Here is a 23,383-nt window from a genome sequence, read left to right as displayed (position 1 = left end):
GACTAGATTGAACACAGAAGAAGGTGTAGAGTCACTGATTAAACAGCTTGAAATGAACTGAAATGAACTTTACTTTTTAGAAATTAAGTTCATGGTAGAGCTGTATTTATGGGGAAATCCCAGTACTATCTCTGTGTATATCAAAGTGAAATTTATTTCTACAGTTAATTTAAAAGTGGCAAAGGCTGGAAAGCAAAACTGCTTTACAGAGCCAGAAAATTAGAAGACACTTAAACTAGTCAAAACAATGCAATGACCAAATAAAACAATGGCATAATGAGAGAAACAATATCAATAAAAGGAGTAAATAAGTAGATAAAATTGCAACATAAACATACATGAAATGCAGAGACTAAAAAGAAAAAAGAAAAAGTCATTAAATAAAATGCTCTCTCTGATATATTTATGAGGATTATTAGAAAGGGAGAAAAAACCTTTAGAAAAAACTCCTGATGCCTTTGGATTTTAACAGTACAGAAGAGTGACTAGTCAGCACAAGTAATAGATGTGAAAGTGGAATAATGGATCATTTCAGAGATGTCACCTGCTGCTAGTTTTCCGAGCAACTTAAAAAATAATATAAAAGAACCTTAAAATTATCTCTGTATATTAGAAGAATTGAACCCAGTAACATGGGAGGGCATGTCTTCCCTGCACTACTAGTGAAGGGTGTTTCTGCTGCACTTTAAACCACTACAGGCAACTAACTGATTCATAAACAGACAGAACTGAACTAGTCAAAGGACACAAAACAAAACCAAAATCTAAGCCTTTAAGTCTTTAACAGTGGCTAAAATGTTTAATGTGTAATTGGTCTAAGGAAGTCAGAGCTAGACTAAAACAGAGCAGATTTGTTCATTGCAGTAAGATAATGCTGACATTCCCTGGATTGTTTTTAAAATTCAGTCGCAGGGGGTTGGCTGCATTGATTGCATCTACTGGGTGTTCTTGCCAATTGAAAAGAGCATTAATTTTTAAAAAATATAACTTACCTCTGACAAATTAACCATGCACATAAGGCTACACTGTAAGGTACAACAATGTACAATATGACTTAAATGTCAGATAATCATAACAGTATTATCTCCCTATAATTAAGTTGACAAACTGAATGTTTCCTCTCGTGAAAAATCAAAAAAGCATGACATTAAGACTGGACTATATGGAAAATACAGGCCATAAGCCCTTGACTGAGGATTATATCTGTCAGTTGTCTATCAAAATAAAAACTGTATAATTGTAATCATTTTCTTTTTTTTAAAAAAGAAGCCTGATGAAAACTGGAGATATATTATCTGATTGGATAAAACCAATATTAGTAGTAGTACCACAGTGAATGCATACTTTCAACAGTGAAGGAAAGAGAAAGTGTGATGATGCTGGGCTGTGTGAATGCAAAACATTTTGAAATATATAGCGAAATATAACTCCTCCGTTGCAGCTAAATCTCTGAAAAATGACAGGTCTTTCTGGATTATACCTGTCACTGAAAATATAGGGGCCTATATAGAGTTTGAAAATGAACAAATAATAGATTTTAATCTCAGTAATGAAAGGTGGAGTGACTTTTACTCCAGTGAGTTACTGTTGTGCCTACATTACCCTGATGTTCAACTTCAAAAAAATTTATATTTTCTGCAAAGAAGACTATTACAAAGCAATGGTTCTGTCCTGACATTTGTATGGAATCATTCTGGAGACTATGTCTATCCGTGTTATTGGTTTTGAACATACCACAGCAAAATTAAATAAAGCTCGACCCACGACTGTTGACGCTTGGAAAATCTTCTCATCCAGAGTTATCTCCTGGAAGAGGCAATAATTGGTTTTAACTTTGTGTTTTTGTGTCTTTTCTTTGCTGTCCCTATGCCTTGTTTGCTAATGTTTGCTTTGCTACTGCAGTTTACAGTTGTGCTGTATATGTCTGTACCCCCCCCCCCCAAACCCCGTTTTAAATCAATAAAATGTTGATCACAAAAAAAAAAGAAAATGTATATTTTATTAAAACGTTGTCAGGGTTCCTGGGTTGTTGACCCAGTGTTTTCAGTTCTTACTTTGTCACGGTTTAGTTTTCACATTTCCTGCTTTATTATGTTAGCATTATGCATTATGTTCTGTTCAGTTCAGCTGTGTTCTCACGTGTCTCTTATCATCATCATTAGCCAGTGTATTTAAACCCTCAGTTTCTCGCAGTTCACTGTCTTGTCATCGTCAATTGTGTGTGTGAGTTTTTCATTTCAGTTCACTTCAGCCCAGCCAGCCATTCAGCCCGTCCGTCCGCCCGTCTCATGTTATGTTCACCATACATTTATAATAAACACCATCCACATCCTCAATCTGCCTGCGAGGCCTGTGTTTGGGTTCTCTTTCCACACCACAACGCCCTCACAAAAGTAAGTGGCCTTATACTTACTTTTATACTTATACTTACGTATTCGTGTACCCAATTAACCAATATCTAAATATTATATAGATAAAATAACTTAGTTTCATGCCTGTGCCTGGGTCCTTTAAAATGAGTGACAGAGTGCCCCTGCCTAAATGATGGTGTGTGATATTTTTAATTAGGACCCACGGCAAATATGAACTCAGTAGATAACTCCAGCAATAAATGACACAAACAGAGTGCTTTTGATTCAGGTCTCCTAAGGCTGCACATATATGGAAACATCTTTGAACTGTCAATTGTACCTCAGATATACTATTGCCTTAGTTCCTCAAACTGCCAAGAAAAGTGTGTCTATGTTGCCTTTTCCATGAACTTTCAACACAAAGTTTTATAAATGAGGGACAACAAGAGCCATTGGGACTCAACAACATTGATTGGCAAAGTAAAATAATGAGCTGTCAGCAGCTAGGGATCTGCAGGTTCTACACAATTTACAGCAACAGTGTCCACTGTACATTTAAGGAGGGACCAAAGAACACTGAGTAACATGGGAACTTCCGGTAATGGCGTTTACTGGGTAGACGTGTTTTAGGTCCGCTCCGCTACTCGGCTCAGCATTTACCTAACGAACCTACTTCTTTGAGATTTTGATTCCCAGTTTTGGATGTCTTTTGCCTTTGTCGATTACTGAAGATCCAAAGAATGTCAAAGTCAAAGGGCAAACAAGACCGAGACCGAGAAACCTCGACATCTGCGGCACCTGTAACTGCAGCCGAGATTAGCTTAATGCTTGAGGAGCATAGAGCTGCATTGCTAGCGGACTTTAAGTCATTCTTTGAGGACTTGTCCTTTGTATGATTTGCCCTCATACCATTTGTTCCACTACTTTCAAATAAGACACTGTGCATCTTCTATCTTGCTAGAGTTTTCAAGTCAGCCTCTCAAGCCTTGGTGGGAAGACTTATTCCAGTTGAAGCCTCACAGTAAGGCTCTAATATCACAAATATATACTTTAATTATGGCATCAAGCAATTACTCAACCAAGAAAATTGCTTCGAGTTGGGAACAGGAACTGGGTCTTCAGTTTGTTGAAGGTTACTGGGACAAAGTAATTGACAAAATTCATTCCTCAGCCTCATGTGCAAGACTCGCCCTTATTCAGTTTAAGACGGTATACAGATTACACTTCTCAAGATTTAGACTATCTAAAATATACCCCGGCATTCCTGACCTGTGCAACAGATGCAACACCTCCCCCTGTGATTTAACTCGTATGTTTTTTGCCTGCCCATCACTTCAATTATACTGGACTTTTTACTTTGAAGTGCTCTCTCATGTTTTGAGCGTTACTCTCAAACCATGCCCACTAGTTGCCATTTTTGGTGTTTCTGAAGATGCCACCCTAAACCTTAGTCGTAAGCAACTGGATATTATATATATATATATTCACTTCACTGCTGGCACGATGCCGAATTTTGCTGTCTTGGAAAGCTCCTCACACTCCAGCCCGATCACGTTGGCTGGAAGATGTTATGTTCTCTTTAAAATGGAGAAAATAAAATTCAGACTCAGAGGAAATGTTAATAAGTTCTCACAGATGTGGCAGCCTTTTATCATTTACTTTAACTCATTGAAAACACTTGTATCATGGGGTTCCCTTTTGTTCTGGTTTTGGGGGGGTGGGGTTGTTTTGGTTTTTTGGGGTTTTTTGTTGTTGTTTTCTGTGTGTGGGTTGTTGTTTTTTGTTTTTCTTCCTTTTCCCCTTTTTTTCTTCTTTTTCTTTTTTCTGTTTTATTGTTATCATCCGAATTCTAATGGCACAATCTCTCTTGATATATATCTTTGTATCGGTTGGTACTTGCTGTATTGGGCCTGATATGTCAAATTACATGTGCAAAACTTTATAAATAAAAAAAAGGGGGGGGGGAGAACACTGAGTAACATAAAAACCTGGATCATGTTAGTGTGCCAGATGTAGCCAAACATGCTCTTCCTGGAATCCCTGGCAGGTTAACATAGATATTATTACCTCCCTATATGATTTGATCAAGTTTAAAACAATCTGAGATGTTTAATTATAAATTGGACCTTAAAGGAAATATTCAAAATCTTTTTTGGACATGCATTGTGTCATTTCCTGAGTCAACCAAAGTCATCAAGAGGATTGCATTAAAAAAAATCACACCTAAACTCCAAACTCAGGTTTTTCCAGTTGTTCACTTAATTTTTTATGTTTAAAGCAAACTGTGCATGTCTGCTATAAATTCACATAAATGCTGCAGTGTGGCATACAGCAATAATAATAATAAAACATTTTAAAAACTTCTACTTCAGTAAACTTCCACACACTGATCTGACACACACACACACGCACTATATGCACACTTTACACACTCTTGCCTGCGTCACTCTGTGCCTGCACACATGCATGCACACAAGCCTTGTTCTGCCCACATGCAGTCTGTCTGTTTTCCTGTTTCTCTCAGGGACACTTAAACACAGTACACATAAATATATGAAGAGCTTTTTTCCCCATAAAATTCCACATAGAGGTCAACATTTCTGTTATCTTGAAGATTGCTTGAGTCTTTTTGAACATTTTCAGCTTTTTTTTTTCCATTTCATTTGACACATGTATAGTAGTAAGATCTTGAAAATAGAGGTCGATTTTGAATTTATTTTCAAATTGGACAAAAACTCTTCACATCTAGTCATGCACACACATAAACACGCGCCTGCACACGCACAACACAAAAACACGTGGAGTCCGTACCTCGACAAATGGGAGCGGGAAAGTCCCAGACGGCGGCATTTCCGGCATTGGTGATGCATGTGAGTGTCGCATGACCATCTAAGACATAACCAGGGACACAGCTGTACCGCACACTGTCTCCCACTGCAAATCTTCCTCCACCACTTAGCACCGCTTTGGGTGGGACACCAGGGTTTCCACAAGATGAACTGTGCAGTTCTGCAAAAGATAACAGAAAAAGAGAAAGATGAAGGCTTTTATCAGTTTTGTTTTGGGATTAATTTGATTAAAATATTGAAATATACATTTTTCTATCTCAGCCATCACTCAGATAATATGCTCAGCCACTTTTTTATATGGCCTGTATTTGTATAGCGCTTTTCTAGTCCCTAAGGACCCCAAAGCGCTTTACACAACCTGTCATCCACCCATTCACACACACATTCACACACTGGTGATGGCACGCTACAATGTAGCCACAGCCATAGTGATGCATGTAATTCAGTCTGTCAGATCACACACACATCTAACTAAACAGACGATCAATTTCAATCAGTCCGGGTGAACCTTTCAGTTATGCTTACCCCCATAATCCAAACAGTTTTTTTCTGCTTCTAGTTCCCGTATATTACACACACACACACACACACACACGGTCTCACCAATGGTTATTTTATTTTATGTTGTGCTCTGAGGGCTTTCAAAACACAGGTGACCCACAGCTCAATACTGTGACTGAATCAGAGCTGCTGCTGCTCTGCTAATGTGCAGCTCACACTGTGTCTTCTGTGTAGACATGGTGTTACAGCCCGGTCCCATTGCGTCTGTCATTAAAAACAGTTCTGGGGTCTGAAAAGCAAGACACTTGCATTGTGGTGATGCAGTTTAAATACCTCCATTACAGCCTATTCCAGAGTATTGCTCCAAGCACAGACATAGCTGGGAGCCTACTGGTCTTTACAAATACATACTGCCGAGCACGATGGCTGTAAATGGGCAGTTGGATTGCCTTTGCAATCAAAGAAGAGAAAATTCAGCCTCGGAGAAAGGGCGGAAATGCTAAAGTTTCTTTTCAATCCCCCCTCTTCCCGCTAGCTTAATTTGCAGTTCTGTGCCAAAGACGTATGCACAATTATAGGCTTATAAACATCCGCCAACACAGACGCACAAACAAGCGCGAGAGGGAGTGAGAGAGCGAGACAGGGGGAGAAGGGGTATTACAAGCCATAAAACAGGAAGTAGATGGGCGCACAGGGAGCAACTCTGGTCTTATTGTTTGAACTTGATTGATACAACTATGAAACAGTTCAGACAGATGCGGGGTTAGGGAGGGGGAGCAGGAACTAGACAGATAGGGGTGAGAGGGAACTGTGGATTGGTGAGGGTGGTGGGGCAGAGAGGGAAAGGAGCAGGATGCCCAGCATGATAGATAGAACTATGAAACTACTAAGACACGGAGAGCAAAAAAGGTAAGAAAGCAAAATGTTAAAGGAAGAGAGAAAAGATTAGAAAAACAGAAATCAACAGCAGTGGTGAGGAAGACTATGCTCCCAAATGAGAGGTGGCAGTATAGCAACACGTATTCTTTAAATGTCACGAGAAACTCTGGAAATCTTTCACTTTACTCCTCGAACTGCAAAAATACCCAAAATAAGTTTGTAAAAAGCTCTAGTACAGCAGCAGGGAGCTCTCTGTCATACTAACTGCAATAATTTGTAATTACTATTCACAAAGCAGGTAGAGGAGATTTAACGTCAGTAAATGAACGGATGATATGACTCTTGAATTGGCCGGCTGATAGATTCATTTATAAAATGACTTTACTGTCACACCTTTAGCCACAGTGCGGGTGATTATGTGGACATTTATATTTGGAATTTTTATGTGGCCACAATCAACCTGTCTTTTCATTTTCCTTTAAAATAAACCTGTCAGCTTTCTTTTTGTTATTATCATATCTCTTAAATGCGTATATGCATGTGTACATGTCATTAAGTCTGCCTGCCAGCTCCCTGACACACACACCTCTAATTGCCATTCTCCTTATCTCCACACACACAGTGACAGGGAAACACACACTAACAAGACACACTTGGACATTAGCGCACATGCGCACACACACACACAACCATGGTCATCCATCACTGTGGCGAACCCCTGTGCTGTACTGTGATTGGATGTCAGGTTGGCCTAGTGTTGCGACCCGTTGGCCTATCGATTTTACCAGTCAGCATGGCCCCACTTGGTGTCAGGATGTTTGTTGTTGTTGAGCATCCTATCAGGCACACATTTACTCTCATCCAAACACACACACAAACATTAACATTGGTGGTCCAGAGTGCAATCCAGGGCACACGCTAACAAACAGTTTCCCATTTTAGCTACTTGGAGCTTGACTGGTATCTCCATCACTTTTTCCATTTATCTATCTTTTTGCACTGTTTCCCCCTTTGCCATTTTCACTATTACTATTTTCTGTCCAGCTTCTTTACTCCATCTGTTTCTGCTGTCTTGTTAGGCTTTCATTCCCACTTCTGTTGTTTTTACCCCTCTCCTTCTCTGCACCTCCATCCATCGATTCCCCCCTTCTCTTCCCTTACTACCTTATCCTCAACAAAAAACCTTTGACAACACCTCCCTCCTTTCTATTTCTCCCTTGTTTTATCCATACTAATATATCAACCCTTATGTCCATCTCCCTGTTCCTCCTTTCATTCTTTCCTACCTAGTTTATTGTGAACATCACACACTTTCATTACACTAGTTTATTCAGTAGCCAGCAGCTATGCCACGCTCTTCACAGTGGTTTATTGCTGCCTGCCCTCTCTTATTTATTCTCTCATACCCACACTTCTTCTTCCTCTCATTTCTCTCTCTTTAGCTATCTCTGCTTCTCTTTCGCTATCTCAGTCTCTCCCCAGTTTACCATAACCATGATTTCAGTCTCAGTTGCTTCATTACAAGCTGCTGCTTTTATGGGCCATCTGTAGAACTATCTGCATTTGTCACACACACACACACACACACACACACACACACACACACACACACACACACACGCACACGCGCACACACACACATTCAAAGGCCTGCATGTAAAGGACTATACAGTTTCTCTCTTTCTACCACACATACACATTCTCACACATGTAACCATTTACCTGGCTTTTATTTCTCCCTAGATAAGCAATTACAGCCGAGTCCAAGTACAGAGAGCACAAGAAAGAGGGGAAGAGGTGGGGAGGAAAGAACTGAGCAGAGGGTAAAAAGCACGAGAGAATGCTGCCATGCTTTTAGACTTTTTAGTGAGACAAATGGCACTGCAGACTGGAAGACTGGTGAGGGGGAGTGAAGGACCGTGAAGTGGGCGAGGGGGACAGAGAGCAAGACAGGAAAACAGAGGCACAGAGACGGGGGGGTGATTCATGGAGTTCAGAGGTTTTACACCTCAGTCAGCAGTAATTTTTTTTACAAGATGAACAGAGTTTCAGACCTGAACAGAGTACAGTAGAAGGTAAAATGCTTGAATGCAAAACATAGAATATGTGGTAAGAAATCATATACATAGATTAAAGGGCAAAAAATAAAAAATAAACCAAAAATGTGATTTTGAAGTTTTTTTTAAGATGTATAACACAAAAAGATTTTGTTTTTAGAGAGTTCTGTAACAATCAGGTGTCTCTTCTGGGGCACTTAGATTTACCGCCTGTCAACTTCCGAGTCAGTTGCCTGTCAGTTTGATTCATTTATCACTGTGACCAACTCTTTTTATAGACTTGTGAAGGACTTGTATCATAAAACACTTTTTGTCTAATAAGTTAACACCACTTTACAGCCTTAGTTGTACATCATAAACCATACTGTATGATACAGTGTGCCTCTCCTGACAGTGTAATCATGCTGCCACTTTACACAACAAACACATTTTATCTGTTTAATCTGTTTCTCTAATCCAAGCAGAGGCACTATTAAGCAATCATGAATAAATAAAAAAAACACAAGAAAATAGTTTTATATAACAGGCCCAGAATATACATGTTGTTACTACTTTTAAAGATCAGCGTGAATGTTTTGCACATTTATTTTCCAAACCTTTATTTTGCACAAGGTGACGTTCTGAATACATCCTTTTCTTCATGTCAAATTTTCTGTAACGTGCACGTGAGGCGTACATTAGCATTCTGATACAGCTTGGCAAAATGTGATTGGCAGTTTCCTGTCTGCAGCAATAGGTTGCCATTACCAAATAAATGAGACGGGTTTAGAATTGCTGGAGTTAAATGTCATTGCCGGGGCAAGCCGTGTGGAATATTTAGGACCAGGACGCGGCAGCTCTGGTGCAGGTGAGTATTTATTAACGAAGGGAAAAACAAACAACAAAGGCACTGGGAACATGAAACTGGAACCTAAACTGGGTAAAACTAACAAAACAAACCACAAACGAAGATGCAAGGAGGTCCGGGGAAATACACAAGGAGAGATGCAGGGAGACCGAGGGGAAACAACACAGACGAACCAGCAACTACTATGACAGAAGACACAACTTAAATACACTCAGAGAACACAGGGAGATTACACACAGGTGGGGAACACAGCTGGGAGTGATTAACGTGACGAGACTAGGGAGGCAAACTGAAAACACTCACATAAGACGCAGACCTTCACAATAAAACAGGAACTACGCATGAAAGGACACAAACTAAAAAACACGGACTAGATACAGGAACACACGGGCAGAACAGAGTACACAAACGCTGGGTCAAAAGGACCCAGGATCATGACAGATAACCCTTCTGTGAAACTGCCCTTGCTACTGAAGGAAGAGGATTTGAAAATAAAAAAAATAAAAAATAAAAAATTATGTTATATTGTACTACACTTGTTATCCATTCAATTTTAGATTATTTTATAATCTACAATAGCATGCAAAGATCACGAGTCATCCCTCGTTTTTATATATTTGATTAACATAATCATTGTCAGTATGTACAGAGGAGGCCAGTAGAGAGGTACATCAGTGATACGGTCATCTGTAAAACACAGCGGAGGCTCTGTCAAGGTTTGGTGCTGTATTTCAGTATATTGTGTTGGGGATTTTGTCAAAATTATGGAATTATGAACACAGAAACATACAGTTAGATTTTAATACCATGTAATACTATCTGAAAAGCATCTAATTGGCAACAGCTTCATTTTTCAACATTTATCCCAAACACAGTGCCAATGCAATAAAAGTGTACCTGGACACAAATTTTAAAAAAGCGCACAATGGAAAACTCTCAATGGACTGACCTCGACAGAGCTTGGACCTCAACGTTACTGAAGCAGAGCAGGATCATGTTGACAGAGAATGGAACAAGAGGCAGCCAACATCCAAAACATCGTTTTAGAGCTTTGCATGTTCTCCAAGAAGCCTGGAGAACTATTCCTAAAGGTTGCTCAAACAGATTGTAAGAAACCTTGCTTAACAGAGATCAGGCTGTGTACACACTATGTTTTCATAAATTGCTGCACTTTATATAGAAATGACGGGTTGCTCAAGACTTTTGACAGCACTCCATGTACATCTGTCTGGATTAATTAAACGATTATAATCTTAATTCTAAAATAAAATGCTGCTTGTGGTAGCATGCATCAGAGTCGCAAGCAGGTATGTGATTGAAATTGTTAATGTGTCCTTGATTGTACAAACAAAAACTTTAAGGGGTTATGTGGTAGTTTTGGAAATAATCCAATGTTGTGGTTGAAAAATGTCAGACGTGTTTTTGCCCATTTTGTTCAAAAATAATACATCCATATATTTATAATATTGACAGTGGAACCTTTCCCACCAAACAATCCCTGTATTGTTAGAAAGCTGCTGCAGAGCTGTCAAGTAACTGTCATACTAGGATTCGAGTTATTTTCTGAAATTCTAACTATGACAGCTTAACAATCACGAATGGGATAATGTGAAATTATTCTACATGGCTTTGTGCTTTTTAATATGAAAAGATTAATGCCAAGATGAGATATCCACCATTTGAAAAATGTGACACCTTTCTCTATAAAAGCATTAAAAGAATGAAAAAAAAGCAGTTAAAAGAATCGTGCTGAGCAGAAGCTGAGCAAATACAAAGAGTGATGGGATGAATGGTAAAAGTTTTCTCCTTGATGTGGTTATACACCAAGAAGAAAGCTTTTCTGTTTATGTGACTATATGTGTAGGTATCAACTACATTTATTTCTATACAGTGTATATGTGTGTGTTAAAGCAGTTAAAGAAGAACATTGGAGCTGCTATGTAGGTCCTTGTAATAAAATCTTACAGCGTGTGATAAACAAAAGGAGCTAAAGTGAAGTTCACAGCTGGGCACTGTTTTAAAAGAGTAGTTAAGGTAACCCCCTCACCTCCACCCCCCACCACACACACTTCTATATAACGTTTGTGATGGCGAAGAGAAGAGAGTTGACATGATATATGATAATGGAAATGGAACAACAAGTACCAGCAGTTCTGGCCTCTTCCAGCTATTACCAGCCACAGTCCAAAGTGAGGAACAGCAGGGGGTAGGACTAAGATCTTTTCCAGACAAATTCCCTTTTCAGCCTCAAACTGACTCTCGGTGGCGAACCGCTAGCAACAAAACGAGCCATTCATTTTCACATTCATTGGTAAATGGTAAATGGTAAATGGCCTGTATTTATATGTATTTCACTTCCTGGTCAAAATGACAAGCTGTGAGACTAGATTGTCTGAACCCTCTCGGGTCCAACTCATCATTGGTGATAACCCTAATCCTAAATTATGTCCTAAAAATATGTAATTTTTATCTTTGTTTAAAACTGTTCTCCACAGTCTTGGCAATAAGGTGACAAAGAAAGCAATCTGACTGTGTCAAAATAAATAGGCTTGGGGTTGATGATGACCTAGACCTTAATAAAAACATACATTTTACATTCAGAGAAGTATGTGTGGTGGTAAGAGATGCCATCTACAGATACAGCCATTTAAAATTGACCAGCAAGTCTATGGCAGATTTTTTTTAAAATTTATTTATTATCATTATTGTTTACTTTTAATCACATATTCGCTTATATTTTGGTAATTTAATAAAAGAAATCAGATTTATATATATATATATATATATATATATATACATATTTTAAACCTCTCAGTAATAGGAACTGGAGTCTAGCTCTGCAGTGTTTGTGTAAGGGTAATGGCCATTTTCACCTTTATCCTGCAGCAATCATCCACTTGAGTTGTGATTACATGACCACTTAATATTGAAAGTGTCATAAGTACTCCGCAGCTCTGCATTTGGTGAAACTGACAACCTGATGATGTTGGCACTATTTGTCTGTTCTAATCATGTTGCAAAAGTACATTGGTAGCTTAATTGCCTCCTAAGGGACTAAGACAGAGCCATGTTTGGAAAGCAATCCAGCAAAATTGAAAATACAACTGAGAAAGAGCTAGAAAGATTTTCTTTAATGTTTTGTATGGGTAGGCCATTAGACTTTACACCAGAGACCTTCATTTGTGGTTTCTCTCTAACATGAGCAGTTCAGTACCCAACATAGAGTTTTCTGAGCCAGAACTGGCATTTTGGCTGTTTGAATGTGCACTGATATCAAACGCCAGCCTGGCATGCAAATACTTATAAAATAGAGAGAGTAAATAGAAAGCAAATTTGGTTTATATCTCCATTGGATCTGCGAATCAGCCATTCTGTTAGGTAGTCCCGGCTTTTGCCTTCAGAACTTTCCTAATTCTTCATGGCTTAAATTCAACAAGATGATGACACCTTGATTTTCGTCCATACATGACAGGGTAGCACAAACCTGCTCCAGATTTGTCAGCTGCACATCCATGATGCATATGTCCTGTTCCATTGTATCCCAAAAGTGCTCTACTGGATCTACTCTGAGCTTTGTTCTGCTGGAGGTTTCTTTTTTATGTTAAGAGAGTTTTTCCTTCCCACTGTTCCCAAGTGCTTGCTCATAGGGGGTCATCTGGTTCTTTTCTTCTGTATTATTGTAGGATCCTTACCTTACAATATAAGGCACCTTGAGGCGACTATTACTTGCGCTGTATAAATCAAACAAAATTGAATTTAATTGAAACTGATGTGCTGTGTATTCATAGCTACACTTCTGCCCACCTTGGCGCTAACAAATGGATGAGTTATTCTGGCCTTCCTATCAGCTCCAAGCAGCCTGGCCATTCTCCTCTGACCCTTGGCATCAAATAGGCATTTTCATTTCATTTTTTTCCTTTCACTTACTGAGTAAGCACTGCTTACTGAATATTTTTCAGACCATTCTCTATAAATCCTAGCGATGAAAAATCCCTGTAGATCAACAGCTCCTGAAGACCAAGCTGTCTGTCACCAACAACAACGCTGCATTTAAATTCACTTGAATCACCTTTCTTCTCCAAGTATGTTTGTTTTGAACTTCAGCAGGTGATCTCACGAAGCCTGCATGCCTAAAAGCACTAAGCTGCTGCCATATGGTTGACTGATTAGCTGTTTGCTATATAGAACAGTTGAACAGATGCACTTAATGAAACAGAGGGCAAGTATGTAAGCCAAGCATGAAATAAAAAAGGCTACATTTCAGTAGATGCCCTACATACTCTTTCATTGTACTCTAACAATTAAAACAGACACAATACACAGGATAATTAGTTGTTCTAATATTGTTAGTAACTAACATGGTTGATATAATGTCAGAGTAAGAGTAAGCAAAAATATGTGTTAACAAATCATTTAATGTCTTCTGTAATGTCACTGTTGCATATAATAGAGAAGACTAGGGCACTAGCAAGCTTTAAGGCAGGTCATGTGTGTTAAAAGATGAACTGCTTGGTTTTAACTGGGTGATGAGATGGCCACAATGGTCTTCCAAACTATGAGTTACAACGCTAAAACAAGGAAGACAGCACTTAAGTTACACATCAGATCTTGAAGATTCAAGTTGAAAAGCTTTACTGACATACATTGTGTAATTTGAGTGTATAAGGAAAAACACACAAACACACACACACACACAATTTGTGCTAAGGGCTTTCTTGCACCAGCGCTGTCAACACTAAGCTTCATTTCACAAATTGTATAGAACAGATGACAAGAGTGCAAAGTGCATGCTGCCTGGGGATACACATGCTACCTCTTTTCTTTTCTATGTGTTTTTAATGTAACCTTTTTTTGATCCTATTTGTACAGCCTAATAATGGTCTAAAATATACAATCCAAGGCTGTTGCGCTTTAATAATTTCAGCTAGTACTCAAACCCCATCACATTACATAATTCTTATCTAATACATAACACTAACGGCTTAGGCAGTGAAGAAAATGAATGGCTCTACGAACTGAATTGACAAAATATAGGGCTTAGGATTCAGGATAGTCATCTTTCAATTGAAAGCGTCCTACAAATAATGACTTCATAAATGTACTAGGCCTGCTGCTATCTCAAATATTACCTTAATAGATAATAGTAAGATCTTTTTAAAAAGCTAAGATTTTCTTTTCATTTTAAATTTACTTTTGGGTTGTGTGAGTGCACTTCACAACAAATGTGTAAAATAGCCCAAGTTTGATTACTTCTGAAAACATTTATCGTGGGGCAAAGTGGTAGCAGAACGTGTGTGTGTGTGTGTGTGCGCGCATGTCAGAGGGAGACAGAGAGACTGTGAGGCAGAGTTAAAGCGGGAAAAATGGAGAGCTCTCAGATAAACTAACAGTTGTTCAAAGCTTTAGCTCATCTGGCAGCTGTGAAGATCAGTTAATACACACAACTGTGTTGCTAATGATTGTAACTTCTAGTGTAGATCAGAGATTATGGACTCAGAGCAACAGACCACTAATGTCTCTCTGGGTTTATTACACCCCAGAACACAAACAATCAAGCACACACCCCACTCTCCCTAAAGGTAAAAGCTGCTGTGAGGGTTGCGATAGTGGTGCCTTGATGTTCAGGCTGAACAATAATTATCTGTGTTCATTGAGATCATGAAGTAGCTTCCAGCAGCCAGTGTCAGTGTATACTGTCTGACCATAAATGTTGCATATGCTGGCCTGCATAAATGCTGTTCTGATACAGAATTTACCATAACCTGATTATTTGGCAATTAAAATATCACAGTAATGATGATATATTACTGGAGTGGATGGCGGTGTGAAAACTTTGGGTTCTCCAGTAGTTAGGCTTAAATTAATGCCTCCTTCTTCGTCTACTTTTTACGATACTGCTCAGTAAATATCACATATATATCACTAAAGGGGCCGCTGTAGATGCAATTATTGGACATAATATTTAATCAACACTACTAAGAAGAACCCGCATTCATAATAAGCAGATATAGTGAGTAGCCTGGTTTTCCTTTGAAATATATTGCAGCTGACTACAAATTTCCATATGCCAGAATTAGACCCATCCAAGGGAGGATGCAATTTAATGTGGCAGGGTAAAACAAGTTATTCATTTTGAGGGTAGACAATAACCCTGTCCAACACAATTACCTCATTTTTGTGGATGGAGTATCCATCTAAAAATGTTAGTTGAAAAGATGTGCTTAGGTTTTTTTCCAGGCTTGCAATTTCCCTGTATGTAATTGAATGAGCAGATAATGACAGCAGTCTGACTGCTCACAAAGAAACATGGGGATGTCAATTATAAGCTCTTTACCTCCACTTCACCGGTGTGTGTGTGTGTGTGGTCGTTCACGTGCACTCTAGCGTGAGTGTTTGTGTGTGGGCCTCTTGCGTGCATGTCACCGCACGTGCATATACAAGGATTGGTGTGTGTGTTTTGAGTCCATGTGGGTGTAACTCCTTGATGCTGTGATCAATGTTTCTCTGAGGTTTGGTTCAATAAACCATTAGATATCTCCCTAAAGACATCCTGCCAACAGAACTTCATTAGACTGACACACATACATATAAAGAAAAAAGAAAACATGCCACACACACACCTGTTACCTCAAAATGTATCCTGTTTTAACAGGCTGTGGGCGTCGGAAATGAACATAATCCAGTTCTAGTTTGTTTGCGGTTGCTTCTTTTGTTTCTTTTTTCTTTTACTAAAGCAGTACTCTGCAGCATCAGCTATCATTTGATCTGACCTAAAAGGGCTGACTCTGACTGGAACAAATATGCTCGAGCAGACTTGATCAAACAAAATAGTAAACCGTCCAGTGACACAGGCAACACAAGAAACGGACACGTTTTCTTTTATTGAAGTGACTTACTGTAGATGATGATGATACATTGCTAAAGGAACACACTGTGTGTTATGAGGATTTCTTTGATATGCTTTTTGCTGAGAAGTATAGCTGGTGGATTATCTTCGTGTCCAGCACAGTGATTATTTACTTCACTGCAGTTAAAAGAAATATGTTACACAGACTGAACTGCATCAAGTACCACACAAAATAGCAAACACAGAGAAGCAAAAGTAATAACAATTTTCTCAGTGCATGAAGAAAAGCTTGTGTGTATTACTAAAAATCAGTAAACCATTAAGCTCCGTCTTAGCCTTAGCTCTTATGTCAGAGTCCTGCACTGATTTTAGTAAGAGTACTGATCAGCTTTCTACTTCCTGTAGTTTTCTTCTCTGTTTCACACATTCATCTTTCACTTCTACCTCTGTCCCTTTCTTCCTCTCTTATCTCTTCTCACAGCCACCCCTCTTCTTACTGTTAATTAAAAGTCTGTATGTGTGTGTGTGTGTGTGTGTGTGTGTGTGTGTGTGTGTGTGTGTGTGAGAGAGAGAGAGAGAGAGAGTTTGCTTGTGTGCAAACATCAGGCTTCAGTATTAATTAAAGGTGTGAATGCTAATTGGTCAGATCAATAACGGGTCGTTAGGCCTCGGGGGCTGCGAGCCAATAGGAAATCATTATGTGTCTGACATCACTGTCACTCTGCTAAACTTGCACTGCACAGTGACACCATGCATACGCAGACATGTACGTCTGCACTTGCACACAGAGATTTGCACTTGCACTGCTGTCATCTGGAAAGATAGGTTTACTTCAAACACTGTGACAGAGAGAAAAGAGCGAGAGTAAAGAAACAGAAGCTGTTATCTGAACAGAAGAAGCAAATTGGCACAAAATGTAAGCGAAGAAAGAAATTGCAGCATGTACCCAAAACAAAATCAATATCTATTAAGGAAAACAAGAGATAGCGTGAGAGAGAAGATTTTCAGAAACAAAATAGATGCAAAGCCAACATTGGGAGGAACTACATAGAGCGGATCATCTCAGAAGGCCTTTTTGTACTGATCAATACCACAGCAGCCTTTGTCTCTATGGCATTTATGACACTACTACTGCTTTCTCTTTCTTTGCAAATCTCAATATGCACCTTTCAGTATTATTTTATCTACTACAGCCTTTTATGTGCCTTACATACATATAAATACATTTTGTTGATATTTAAAAAAAAAAAAACAAGAAAAGAGACGAGGATAGTATTTGATGAACTGTACAGGACTGGTGGCTTCTCTGATGGGATAAAGATAGCAGACAGTCAGCTCAATTTGCCATTTCAAACCAGCTTGCCTAGTACACTGACAGCTTCATGCCCCAAGTAACATCCACTGTCACATTTCCACAATATAAGCTTGTTTTTATATTAAACTGTCCTCTTCAACACCTTCTACCTCTACTCTTTATACAGCTTCACAGGCTGAAGCTGAGACAGAGCCTTAGATTTAACAGTGTAAGCACTACTTCATGCTATACAGTAAATGACTTTTTGCCACTGGATTTATCAACTGGTATTCTTGCTCTGAAATCTGATTTAAATTTCAGATCCTCAGAAATCATCTGGTTAACAATATTTCTGGTGGCTGTGCTACTAGATGAAAATGCGATACAGTGAAGTTTGCTGTCTCCAGGGGTCACTAACCATGTTGTCACTTGTCACTGAGACAGACCATTCTTAATTTCGTTGTTCTCATGACAATGACAATAAAGTTTCTGATTCTGATTCTGATATATTTAATTCTGTCAGACAAACCTTTCACTTGTCCACAAACAAAAAAGCAATATGCGAGAAGACAGCAAATTAGAGGTATGCAGGGGTAATGCTGTTAAATTGTATAGCAAACACAAACTGTTGCCTGCAGAGGCAAATATTACCAATTTGTATGTGTATGTACGTGCTGATCAAATCTGTATGTGCGTTTCTGCTCAGTTGAGACAGGCTAGCTAACTATCTTTTGTGTGATATCTAGTAGATGTGCTTACTAAAGTATAACATAGGACTGCACGATTAATCGTTAGAAAATCACAATCTCGATTCATACTTATGTGCGATCTCATTTCCAAATGACAACGATTAAAAAAAAAAGAAAAAAAAAAGACGACAACGATTGCACCGCATTTTGATCCGGGACGTAATCTGCATGAAAACAAGCGCTCACTCTTCCTGCTTGACAAATGACAAGGGCGGAGCCTTATACCACGTGATACAGAAGCTGTGCCGTGTGATGCTAAAATTGGCAGGAAAAAACAACGGAGAGCACGTCAGGGATGACGAGAAAGTGACAGGAGAAAATCCGTCCCGGTCAACCACCCAAACATCAATAACGGAAACCTTATACAGCGCTTCCCTATACACGTCGAACTCCCGCAGGCACAAAGAAATTACGGAGGCTATCACTTATCACCTGACCAAAGATATGGTCCCATCAACACTGTGCAAAACGAGGGATTTAGGAAAATGATCAACACCCTAGACAAACGCTACGCAGTGCCGTCCCGCAACTATTTTTCTATTGTTGCACTACCTGCTCTATACACGCAGCGTTGAGCAACGGTGGAGACGGAATTTCAAGCAGTACAACATTTTGCGGCAACAACAAAACGTGAGACATTTGTTGTTTTTATGTTTATTTATTGTTTTTATGTTCAGTCTCAACTGTTAAGAAGTTGATGTGCAGTTAATAAGTGCAATAAATATTTACAGTGGGGCAAAAAAGTATTTAGTCAGCCACCGATTGTGCAAGTTCCCCCACTTAAAATGATGACAGAGGTCAGTAATTTGCACCAGAGGTACACTTCAACTGTGAGAGACAGAATGTGAAAAAAAATATCCATGAATTCACATGGTAGGATTTGTAAAGAATTTATTCGGAAATTAGGGTGGAAAATAAGTATTTGGTCACCTCAAACAAGGAAAATCTCTGGCTCTCACAGACCTGTAACGTCTTCTGTAAGAAGCTTTTCTGTCCCCCACTCGTTACCTGTATGAATGGCACCTGTTTGGACTCATCATCTGTATAAAAGACACCTGTCCACAGCCTCAAACAGTCAGACTCCAAACTCCGCCATGGCCAAGACCAAAGAGCTTTCGAAGGACACCAGGAAAAGTATTGTAGACCTGCACCAGACTGGGAAGAGTGAATCTACAATAGGCAAGCAGCTTGGTGTGAAAAAATCAACTGTGGGAGCAATCATCAGAAAATGGAAGACATACAAGACCACTGATAATCTCCCTCGATCTGGGGCTCCACGCAAGATCTCATCCCGTGGGGTCAAAATGATCATGAGAACGGTGAGCAAAGATCCCAGAACCACACGGGGGGACCTGGTGAATGACCTGCAGAGAGCTGGGACCAAAGTAACAAAGGTCACCATCAGTAACACACTACAACGGCAGGGAATCAAATCCCGCAGTGCCAGACGTGTTCCGCTGCTGAAGCCAGTGCATGTCCAGGCCCGTCTGAAGTTTGCCAGAGAGCACATGGATGATACAGCAGAGGATTGGGAGAATGTCATGTGGTCAGATGAAGCCAAAGTAGAACTTTTTGGTATAAACTCAACTCGTTGTGTTTGGAGGAAGAAGAATACTGAGTTGCATCCCAAGAACACCATACCTACTGTGAAGCATGGGGGTGGAAACATCATGCTATGGGGCTGTTTTTCTGCCAAGGGGACAGGACGACTGATCCGTGTTAAGGACAGAATGAATGGGGCCATGTATCATGAGATTTTGAGCCAAAACCTCCTTCCATCAGTGAGAACTTTGAAGATGAAACGAGGCTGGGTCTTCCAACATGACAATGATCCAAAACACACCGCCCGGGCAACAAAGGAGTGGCTCCGTAAGAAGCATTTGAAAGTCCTGGAGTGGCCTAGCCAGTCTCCAGACCTCAACCCCATAGAAAATCTGTGGCGGGAGTTGAAAGTCCGTGTTGCTCGGCGACAGCCCCAAAACATCACTGCTCTCGAGAAGATCTGCATGGAGGAATGGGCCAAAATACCAGCTACTGTGTGTGCAAACCTGGTAAAGACCTATAGTAAACGTTTGACCTCTGTTATTGCCAACAAAGGTTATGTTACAAAGTATTGAGTTGTATTTTTGTTATTGACCAAATACTTATTTTCCACCCTGATTTACGAATAAATTCTTTAAAAATCCTACCATGTGGATTCATGGATTTTTTTTTCACATTCTGTCTCTCACAGTTGAAGTGTACCTCTGGTGCAAATTACTGACCTCTGTCATCATTTTAGGTGGGGGAACTTGCACAATCGGTGGCTGACTAAATACTTTTTTGCCCCACTGTATATTGGAAAAGAAAATTGTGAGAGAATCGTGATCTCAATTCTAAGCCAAAAGATCGTGATTCTCATTTTATGCAAAATCGTGCAGCCCTAGTATAACATATTAAATTTAACATCTTAAGATACCCTGGAAGTGACTGACAGATACTAGGACACATGTACCCACACACAAATGTAAACAAATCTCACCTTAACTGTGTACCTACTAAATGATGCAGTCTCACTGAAAAGTTGCTTTGAGTTGTTAGCTCCCATGGATACAACAAGCAGTCACCCTCCTGTACCTACAAGCCTGCCAGTAGTGAAATCAGCGATTAATTAAAAATGACTCAGGATACCTCTATAGTGTCTGTGTCTTTAAGTATATCTCTGTTCTAACTTGCTGTTGTTAACATTGTAAAAATATTTTATTTTTTAGTATTTAATTAGGTCTGGTGCCTTAAACTAAACAGACTTCCTCTATTTCTATATTTTTTTTTGTTTTCAAGTAGACAATTGGAAAATGAAGTGGGCTCAGCAATACAATACACACAACATAATATGGGTTGATAAATGCGCAGTAAACTTACGGGTTGGTGGAGGATTTGAACTAATGGCAATATACGATATATGATGTAATAATTTCAGATGCTAACAGACATTCAGTGGAATGGTAACTTCCAAAAAGTTGAACTACAAAGCCCACCCACGGACACACAGGCATTAATAACACTACGTACATTGTATATCCCTTCGAGGTGGTCTTTTGATGTTAAGTAGTTTTTCACTTTTCTACAATAAAAGCTTAAAGAATGTCATAAATACACATTTCCAGAAAACGAGCAAACAAAAAGCTATATTATTACCAAATCGATGGTACTACAATGCACACAGCTGGCTTGTTATTGAATTTAAACTATTACTGTTAATGACTGCTTCTGGGAAAATCAACAGGTTCAGGTTCAGAAAAAAAGCCTAAGGCTTCACAAAAACATGGATTCATGGACTACAAGCCATATTTATATATGACAAGCTACTAATGCAGTTTTCATTGAATGGTTCACACACCAGATGTAAGTCCTGATCCAGAAGCTTACCAATGGAAGCATTCATATTGGCTTTTAAAACTAAAGTTGAACATTGAAGTGATATCAGAATGTGTAGTTTGGTGCCAGCTTTTATTTTGAAGTGCACTTCACAACACCTCAACATTAAAGCTCTTTCAACCTGTATCAGTGTTGTCCCTTTTAATCTCCTCTCCTTTCATCTCTCTTCTCGCCATAATACTCTCCTCTATCACTAGTCTTTGTAACAATTGTGTAGTATCGTCTAACACCAAACACAACCCAACAAGTGGTCCTTGTGTAACTTAAATAATTTCCCTGCCAGTACATGATGGAAACATGTTCGTGTGTGCACAATTTGTCTCTGGTGTGCAATATCACCAAGGAATCAATCAAGGAGTAAAAGTTGTTTTCATCATAAAACAGAACCTAAATTATTACAGATACTATCTGCTATGACAGAAACGTTGTCTCTGAGTGAAGGACTTATTTTATTGAGTTAAAAACATAAATATATAGATGTACACTAAATGACTGGTTTATTACATACACCTACCGGTATGAAATTGGACACCTTTTTCTTTTCAGAGCTACCTTAATCCTTCATGACACGGATTCAAAAAGGTGCTGGAAACATTCCTCAGTGATGTTCGTCCATATAGATATGACAGCACCACACAGAACTGTAACTGCAGATCTGTCAGCTGCACATCTCAGGCTTGTTACATCGTGCATTATCTTGCAGGAAACAGCCATGAGAAACTTGGCATACAGCACGAATACTCAGGTAGGCTGCTAAACAATTCTAATTTGGTACTAAAGGGCCCTAAGAAAATATCCCCCACACTATTAGACCACCACCTGCAGAATCTGGTAGGTGCAGTACACTGGTATAGCCCCTGTACTACGAGCGGCTATACCACATTCACTTAAATCACTTTTTCTCCCCATTGCCTAAATACATGTGGCTGCCATGTGATTGGCTGATTAGCGTTAACCAGCAATTTGTTTTAACAAGCAGTTGAACAGATATACCTAATAAAGCAGCAGGTGAGTCATGGCAGATGACAGCCCCTCCCTGAGCCTGGTTCTGCCGGAGGTTTCTTCCTGTTAAAAGGGAGTTTTTCCTTCCCACTGTCGCCAAAGTGCTTGCTCATAAGGGGTCATATGATTGTTGGGTTTTCCCCTGTAACGCATTATTGCAGGGTCTACCTTACAACATAAAGCGCCTCGAGGTGACTGTTGTTGTGATTTGGTTCTGTATAAATGAGATTGAATTGAAAGTGAGTGTATCTATTTGTATTAATCTCAATGCTGACAGTACTGATAGAGAAATCAATTTGAAATGACCTTTAAGTCAGAGTTTCTCTTATACTGACGACTATTTTTAACCCTTCATTTTATCTTGAAAGCTTTTAGCAGGAATGTTTGTTGACTAAATCGGCCCATACTTCACAGCAAGTAGTCAAATAAGTAGAAATGGTTTGATCAGCAATCTTGTGTTCTTTATTACAAGGTCCATTATATTGCTAATGTTAACATTTTCCCTGAAAAGACTTCCCCAAGCTGCTAATTACCAAAAGAATCAAATGCTCAGGCATCAGTTTTAGTGGGGAAAAAGCCAAAACTCAATG

At 39.3% G+C, this 23,383-nt stretch overlaps 1 protein-coding gene across 1 annotated transcript in view; it reads right to left on the bottom strand.

Moving 5' to 3' along the window:
• Window positions 1–23,383, bottom strand: part of csmd3b (CUB and Sushi multiple domains 3b) — a 433,532-nt gene that overhangs the window by 245,410 nt on the left and 164,739 nt on the right. Inside the window, exon 4 of the mRNA XM_085346113.1 lies at window positions 5,163–5,360. Coding sequence (XP_085202239.1) covers window positions 5,163–5,360 — 198 coding nt within the window. The remainder of the gene's footprint in view (window positions 1–5,162; window positions 5,361–23,383) is intronic.

This window comes from Diplotaxodon limnothrissa, linkage group LG22 (assembly GCF_057381915.1).
Source record: "Diplotaxodon limnothrissa isolate DT_005_m linkage group LG22, D_limnothrissa_male_GT1.1, whole genome shotgun sequence".
NCBI classification, from domain to species: domain Eukaryota; kingdom Metazoa; phylum Chordata; class Actinopteri; order Cichliformes; family Cichlidae; genus Diplotaxodon; species Diplotaxodon limnothrissa.
The sequence above is the reverse complement of the archived record's forward strand: the minus strand, read 5'-3'. Positions and strand labels throughout refer to the sequence as shown.